The 7,897-nt window shown below is 49.8% G+C and overlaps 5 protein-coding genes across 5 annotated transcripts in view; 3 read left to right on the top strand and 2 right to left on the bottom strand.

Annotated features, from left to right (window-relative positions):
• Positions 1–1,838, top strand: part of PPTG_01987 (TKL protein kinase) — a gene marked incomplete at its 5' end in the record, with an annotated part of 5,832 nt that extends 3,994 nt beyond the window's left edge. The window contains 3 exons of the mRNA XM_008895381.1: positions 65–130; positions 191–360; positions 426–1,838. Coding sequence (XP_008893629.1) covers positions 65–130; positions 191–360; positions 426–1,750 — 1,561 coding nt within the window. The 3' untranslated portion in view covers positions 1,751–1,838. The remainder of the gene's footprint in view (positions 1–64; positions 131–190; positions 361–425) is intronic.
• Positions 1,839–2,359: 521 nt separating this feature from the next.
• PPTG_01988 (AGC protein kinase) lies at positions 2,360–4,023 on the top strand. Its single transcript, XM_008895382.1, has one exon. It carries the CDS (start codon positions 2,422–2,424, stop codon positions 3,862–3,864), a length of 1,443 nt encoding a protein of 480 aa, XP_008893630.1. The 5' UTR covers positions 2,360–2,421; the 3' UTR covers positions 3,865–4,023.
• PPTG_01989 (AGC protein kinase) lies at positions 4,007–5,621 on the bottom strand. The gene has a single exon (XM_008895383.1). It carries the CDS (start codon positions 5,499–5,501, stop codon positions 4,149–4,151), a length of 1,353 nt encoding a protein of 450 aa, XP_008893631.1. The 5' UTR covers positions 5,502–5,621; the 3' UTR covers positions 4,007–4,148.
• Positions 5,622–5,706: 85 nt separating this feature from the next.
• PPTG_01990 (hypothetical protein) lies at positions 5,707–6,880 on the top strand. Its single transcript, XM_008895384.1, has 2 exons — positions 5,707–6,378; positions 6,456–6,880. The coding sequence occupies exons 1-2, from the start codon at positions 5,926–5,928 to the stop codon at positions 6,795–6,797; spliced, it is 795 nt and encodes a 264-aa protein (XP_008893632.1). The 5' UTR covers positions 5,707–5,925; the 3' UTR covers positions 6,798–6,880.
• A 12-nt stretch (positions 6,881–6,892) lies between these two features.
• Positions 6,893–7,897, bottom strand: part of PPTG_01991 (hypothetical protein) — a gene marked incomplete at both ends in the record, with an annotated part of 5,103 nt that continues 4,098 nt past the window's right edge. The window contains one exon of the mRNA XM_008895385.1: positions 6,893–7,816. Within this exon, the coding sequence (XP_008893633.1) occupies positions 6,893–7,816 (924 nt within the window). The remainder of the gene's footprint in view (positions 7,817–7,897) is intronic.

Below are 7,897 nucleotides of genomic sequence, written 5' to 3' on the forward strand. Positions count from 1 at the left end.
TTTTTTTTTTCACTTCTGTATTAACTAGGGAGGTTATTAACTAATGTTTGTATGTGACTAACAGAGAATGCAGCGACTGCCGAATCACAGAGATCGTGGGTGTAACATTCCCATCGAAACTCAAGACAATGTACGCTCGTCGCAATGCACCAGTATGTTAACATAACTGACATCACTTGCATCACTTTAGGACGTTGGGAGGAACTACTGTTACAAACTTTGTCGTGCGAGAATCCGACGTCGACGTACTGAAGACTGCACAACTGAGTCTCACTGTCAGTTTGGACGAGGATGACTGCTCAAGCGTATCAGGCACGGTCACAACGATTTCAAGCAGTGTCTCTGCCTGCGTTCTCGATGGTAAGACTTGTTATAGTAGCTGTTTGATGCCTATCGTTATTAAACGTTTTCTGTTATGTTGCTAGATACATCATTCTCCAGCTTGTATCCAATTAGCAATGATTCTGGTTCTTCTGGAACCAGTTCCAGTAATTCCACGACAACCAGCAGCTCCAGCACTAATGGAGACAGCACTACCAGTAGTAACAACACAAACCAAGCGTCAGGTGGATCGGGAACTAATACTGTGGTCATCAACGAAAGCAGCTCAAGCTCCAGTGCAGGTTTAATCGGTGGTATCGTTGCAGGTGTTGTCGCTGTTCTTCTCATCATCGTCGGCTTCATCGTGTATCGTCGACGTCAGAACAAGCGACGTAACTCGAACGCTGATGGCTTTATGGCTCTACCGACAAGTAAAAACCCATCTGGTGGTCTTACGGCAGGCTCTGCATCACAAACACTATCGCTCCCTCCATCATCCGATGGCTACCTCAGCAACGACGTGAGGAACGACGAAGATTTGATCCCTTACCGCCTGCCAATCGAGGACATTGTGATCCAGGAAGAGCTCGCAAGTGGAGGCTTTGGCGTCGTTCATCTCGCGCATCTCTACGGCCAACGTGTGGTGGTTAAGCAGATTCTACCCAAGGCCATGTCTAAAGATCTTTTACGTCGATTTATGGATGAAATCCGTCTGTACGCACGCATGGACCACCCGAAGATCGTACACTTTATCGGCTTAGCATGGACGAACCTCCTGGATCTGTCTTTAGTCGTCGAGTACATGCCTCGAGGTGACTTAACTACACTAATCAGGCAGAAACGGCTTGAAAAAGATGGTCGTCGGACCTTCTCGTGGGTCGGTGAGGACTCTCAACCACGCAGCAAGATCGAAATTGCCTTGGATATGGCGGAGGGACTCGTGTACTTGCACTCGTTCGACCCGACGATCATCCACCGCGACATCAAGTCACGCAACGTGTTACTGAATCACGAGTGGGAAGCCAAGCTCAGTGACTTCGGTATCTCACGAGAAGCTTCTGAGTCGACTATGACTGGCGGTATGGGCACCATAGCTTGGATTGCACCAGAGGTTTTGCAGGGCGAACGGTACTCAGAAAGCGCGGATATCTTCTCGCTCGGTATTACTCTGAGTGAGATGGATACCTGCGGTCACCCGTACAACAGCCACAAATCCGAGGTCGATGCTCTTACTGATGCGAAGATCGCTCTGCTAGTGAGTACGAACGCCATCAAGCCCACGATCGAAGACGATTGTCCACCCGAGATCCGCGACGTGATCCTCAAATGCGTGTCTTTCAACGCGTCCGATCGACCAACAGCCGTCGCATTGCACTATCAACTGAGAACGATCGCCAATACCTACCAGGATATGGCGATGATGCAGTGAAAAATTCATCAAAACCACATAATGAGGGGTTAGCTCGAGGGAAATGGCTCCTGCCTATTGAAAATACATTTAAAGTTTTTAGCAACGACGTCAAGTAGAGTTGTTGAAGCGGTCAGATCGGCCCGGCTCATCCCACTCTAACGTCGTGATACTGTAGAAGCCGGTTCGCGTGCTGAAAGTCGCAACTTGGGCCAGTGCTGTCGCTGTTGGCCTTCAGTTAAGACAGTTAGTACGGTAGACTTGGTATCCTGGCCAGTGGAGGATAACCTGCTCCGTCACCTGGGTGCAGTGCCGTTGACACTTATCGTCACTTGCCACGTAGCGCTGGATGCACATGGAACCGGACAATTTGCCGCTAGAAAATTTGGGTTAAGACTCTTAGCTTAATAGGACGACGAGAAGCCTTGCTGCTTCATGTAGAGACAAGAAACATAGCGCAGGTGACGGTAAGACGCAAATATCATGAGATGGCTACACTCTATGGAGTCTTTCGGTAAGAGACACCTTTACAGAAACAGACTATCGATAAGCTTCCATACAAAAGTTAAGTTCTACGCATTCAGAACGTGCTCCGAACATTGCATACATCCCACAGTCACAAAAATCTTACACAATTATCACTTCACACAGCACCACGGACGCCATACCTCGTAGCGCTCCGCCGTACCGAAATGCGGGTCTTTCCGGCCGTGGAGAAGCCGTCCATGGCTCCCATGTGGCGCAAGATGCGTGAGATCCGCGCCATGATCACCAAGCAGCCACCCAAGGACGTACAGCAGCGTTTCTCAGCCTCCAGCTGGCGCAAGAGCTCGACGCAGGACGCGGCCAAGCGCTTCAGTAGTGCCACTAGTTATCTCGCCGCTGTGAGCGTTAAAGCCCACCGAAAATCATCCGTTGCGAGGTTCAGCTTCGTCTCGGAGCTGGAACAGGCTACAGGTATCGACGAGTTCGAGCTACTGGACGTTCTGGGCAGAGGAAGCTTCGGCTCCGTACACTTGGCGAGGCACTTGGACACTGGCGCGACTGTAGCCATTAAGGTTGTTACGAGACGCTTGGTGCACGAAATGCATCAGGAGAAGAACATTATGAGGGAGCAGAGCGTTCATTTGGGTCTAGTGCATCCGTTTATTGCCAGACTCTATGCCACTTTCCAAGACAATGATGCGCTGTATTTTGTACTGGAATTCTGTCCCGGAGGAGAGATCTACAGCTTGGTGTACACCCACGATGACGGACATTTAGAGGAGAATGAAGACTGTGACGACTCGGACGAGGAAGAGAACAGGAGATCAAGTAGACAAGTAGAAGAGCCCGAAACTTCCGACTCCGTGACCACCGAGTCCGAGTCGGATGAAGAGCAGAGACAGCAACGTGGAGCGAGCATCGCAATGGGCCGCAATAGCTTAACACTAGAGAACTTTTTGTTCAAGCAGAAGCTACGTAGTTCGCACGGTGGACTGCATGAACGCTATGCAGCCTTTTACGCAGCGTGTTTGGTAACAGCGCTCGAGTTTCTGCACAGAAGAGGAGTCTTGTATCGCGACCTGAAGCTCGAAAACCTCGTGTTGGATGCAGATGGATACCCGAGACTCATCGACTTTGGATTATCCAAGCCAGACGCCACCCAAACGACAGAGCGGAACTCGACGATGTGTGGAAGTGCCGAGTATATGGCCCCTGAGATTCTGCAACACAAACCGTACGACCAGCGAGTAGATTTGTGGTCCTTTGGTATTCTTCTGTACGAAATGCTGTTCGGAACTACACCGTTCTACCATGCCAACCACCGAGAGCAGGGCCGTCGTATCATCTCCGAGCCAGTGCAGTTCCCGGAAGACTATGAACAAGGACATCCGGCGGTATGTTCTCTTATCAAGAAACTATTAGAGAAGGACCCAGTACTGCGACTTGCGTCGTTCTCAGAGGTGAAGAAGACGACGTTCTTCCGTACGTATTTCCCGTCGAAACAAGGTTGGCAGCAACTCGAAGCACGACAAGCGGAGCCTCCGTTTATCCCTAGACTAGACGGTCCTTTTGACACTAGTTTCTTCGTACGTGTCCAAGAAGAAGAGAAAGACTTCGGTAGTGATGCCGACTCGGATTTCGGATACTAGAAGCCCCAAACTGCAAACATTGCAGACATTTATGGACTCGCAAGAACGCGAGTAGTAGCGTAGAGTCAAGCGTATTTATTGTGATCCAGCAGAACCACCGAAACCTCGACAACTAGAGCTGGAATTCATTACAAAAGCTAAAACGATTTTGGATGTGATGCTTGTATTATTTCTTATTGCTCTATTCTGCATAATGATTTAATCTATCGCTAGCGGGATGTGTGTAAATAAATTAGTTGTTTGGTGCCGTATTAATACATGAAGACAGAGAAATACCAGGAGACTTAGAAATCACTGAATATGTTGGAGCCGTCCTCGAAATATGGCTCCACACCAGCTTCCAGCTCCTCCTGATACTCATCGTCGATAGTCTGGAAGAAGGACGTATCGAAGGGTCCATTGAGCTTGGGAACGAATGGTGTCTCGAATTCTCGGCGGAGCAAACGCTGCCAGTCCTCAGGACATGTGAACATCCGAGAGAAAAATCTGTGCTGCTTGATCTTGTCCATAGAAGACAATCGTTCATCTGGGTTTTTAACTAGGAGCTGGTTGATGAGGTCGCAGGCTAATGGGCATTCCTCTTCAAACTCGTTCGGGAACTCCACATTATCGTGGGTGATTCTACGACCGAGTTCGCGTGGGTTTTCATGGTAGAATGGCGTCTTCCCCAGTAGTAGTTCGTACATTATGATACCGAACGACCAAATATCCACACGTTGGTCATGAGCCTGACGCAGAAGCACCTCTGGCGCCATGTAGTCCATACTTCCGCATAGAGTGAGGTTCCGTGCGTTCTGAGTCTGTTCACTACTATCATCTGTATCTTCCGCTCGCTGTGCGTCCTGCTTAGCGAAGCCAAAGTCGAGAATCTTGAGATAACCTTCTTCATCCAGCACCAAGTTCTCTAATTTCAGGTCACGATACAGCAAACTCTGGCCGTGCAAGTACTCGAGTGCACTCAAGATGCATCCGAGATAAAACACTGCATACTCTTCCTTTAATCCTCCAAACTCGCTGCGTAGAATAGTAAGATCTCCAGCCTCAAGTGTTCGTGATCGAATAGGCTCCATAGACTCCAACGAGATTAACTTTGGTACATTGACCGGCGTAGCGGGCCGGAGTTCACTGTCCTCCTTTAAAGGCGTTTCCATCTTTAATTGCGGTGCTTTAACAGCGTCTTCGTCCTCGTCTTGCTCTTCGTTAAGAGAATACACGAGACTCCATAGTTCTCCTCCTGGCAGATACTCGAGCACCAAGTACAGACAGTCATCGTCCTGGAAAGTGCCGTACAGCTTCGCTACTAGCGGATGTTGTAGCTGTAAGTGTACCGCACGTTCTCGCAAGATGTGCTTCTCCTGTCGTGTTGTAACCACGTACTCCTTGGACAGCACCTTGAGTGCCACACTGATGCCTGTGGGTTTGTGTTTGGCTAGCTTCACCACGCCGTAGGTACCGACGCCGAGCACGCGGATGATCTCAAAGTCATCGGCTGCAAGTGTCACTAGCTCCGGATTACAGTTCTCAATCAACTCCGTCTTGTTATCGTTGCCCATGTCAATTTCTGAAGTGAACGCTGGGTAGATCATGACTGCGAGTTTCTCGGGACTGTTGCTGAACTTCGTCACTTGGCAACTCATGCCTGCAACTCAGGAGATGGATAGTGGAGACTCGACCGTCTGATCTCGCACAAACGTTGAGCACACCCACCAGTCTCTTGCAGGGAATGCCAATTCGGGCGTGACACCTTCAAGGCCACGAAACTTCCACTGGACATCCGTGCGACGGGAATAGCTACATTTGATTCTCACACGTCGCAGACGAATAAGACCTTAGGAAAATTGGATTCTCTTCATAAAAGAAGAGAAAACAGTCATGTCCTTCCATCGCAGTCCAAGTGTTGCTACTCGTCGACACTATAGAAAAGATATACAGCTAGGTTCACCGTGCTTTGTGGCTGGATATTGCGCTGGAAAGAGTTGACAACACCTCGATCCTTGATTCCATCAGGTCGGCGTAAGTACGTCAGCATAAAAACCCTCTCGAATCCGTTTATAACGGAAAATGCAACGGTCATCGATGTCTTCGGACGACGGAGGAGTGTCGTTAGGAGCCTGTGCAGCGTGTGTGGCAGCGATTCTGCTGTTCCAGTACCTCGTATCGGCTCGACCTCTGGATGCAGCTCATAATGGCGTGGCGCGACGCGGGGATCTGCATTTGCAGCGTAAAATGCAGCACCTGGGCACGGGCGCAATGATCTACGCTGCCTCGAGGTTATTTGTGCCATTGACGGGAGCCACGGTGCTGCTGTTCTTCGCTGGGTTGTTCTATGGATTAAACGAGTTGAGGGGTCGATACGAGACGGTTAATGCAGCCTACATCAAGTGTTTTAGCAGTATTTTACGCCAACACGAAGTGTCAAGAGCAGCACTACCGGGAGCGTTCTACTTTTTACTAGGATCGGGCTTCTCACTCACGTTATTTCCTCCTCGAGTCGCTCGACTCGCTATTCTTCATGTATGATGACGCACGTAACGGTTAAAGAGAATGTTACTAGTGAGTTCTAATGGATTTGGTGTGTTTCATTACTGTAGTTGTCAGTGGGGGACCCTGCTGCTGCCTTCTTTGGAACGCTGTACGGTCGACACAAACTGGTGACTTTGGTGGGGAAGCTGGGTGGCAACAAGTCGCTGGAAGGGTCAATTGGATGCTTCTGCGTCACCGTTGCTGCTACATTCATGGCGTTGAGAATGGAACAAGACTTTTATTTCGACGTAGACGGTGGCATTGCAGTCGCCGCCGGTACTATCTCGTTGGCGGCTGGAATAAGTGCTGCGGCTGCAGAATTGCTGGACATTGGCGGATGGGACGACAATCTAACACTCCCGTTGTTATCTGGCGTGTTTTTACAGCTAACTGTGGGCCATTTACTATAGAAACATACTCGATATAAGTGCAAAAATGTACGACATCAAATTCAAAAATGTAGTCTATTCTAACGCAAAATTGAATCTGTCTCCTTCACTGGCGCCTAGAGATACGCGGCGATAAACTTGGACACGGGTCGGATCCAATGGCCATCCTTCCAGCTGAAAAGTCCATGCAGCATGCGCTCGGGTCGTCGCCAAAGTTGCTCCGTCACGACTTCAGCGTCGCGAGTTAAAGCATCGTACTCGTCTTGTAGTCGTTGCTGGAGATCCGCGTTACGTGTGAATAATACCAGATTTGACTCGAGGTCGCAGCCGTAAGACCGCTGTCCGAAGTTGGAGCTTCCCACAACCGTGAGTTGGGGAAGACCCACCGCAGACTGGTGGCCGTTGGTCACTGCCGGCGGAGGTGGCCTCCACCACATACCCTTGCCGTGAAAAGTCCAGCCTAGGCGGTTAAATTCCCGAAGTACAGTTGGGAACTCGCGACCGAGAGTGCGCTCGAAGAAGTCTTGCTCGATCAGCGAGTAGGCCATAGGCAACGCCCCTTTCACACCACGAGCATCGTAGAAGCCATTGGCACGAGGTGCAGCAGAAATCACGTCCAAGCCAGCTTCACAGCGTTCCAGTAGCTCACTCAAAAACGGCGGGAAGTTCAGGTAGCCCGATGCAATCTGCAGCTGAGAACCACGCGGTAAATGCCTCACAAACTCACTCAGTACGCGCTCATCGTGGTCCATTGAGATCGGAGTAAACTGTAGCGTCGGAAAAACCCACGCATCTGTAAGTTCATCGTCTTTATCTTGCTGATACTTGCTGGAATCCACCAGCTTCTCGAGATCGCGTCTCATTGCCGTCTTCGCCTTCTCCGAGTCATGTGCCAATACCGGTGCCAACAATTCGTAGTCGTTCTTGTCTGATGTCAACGAGTCCAGCTTGACTTTGTAAGAGAATCCCGTAACTAATTCTACGAACTGATGGTAGAACTGTGCCAGTGCCCCGCAGCTCGTTAGCTGCACGTATCGATCCTGTCTATTAGTGAAATAATCGTTACTCAGATTTGCTCCACTGAGTACAAGCGTGTCGTCCACGAGGTAAACTTTAGCGTG

Source organism: Phytophthora parasitica (genome assembly GCF_000247585.1).
Source record: "Phytophthora parasitica INRA-310 unplaced genomic scaffold supercont2.3, whole genome shotgun sequence".
Classification (NCBI taxonomy): Eukaryota; Oomycota; class Peronosporomycetes; order Peronosporales; family Peronosporaceae; genus Phytophthora; species Phytophthora nicotianae.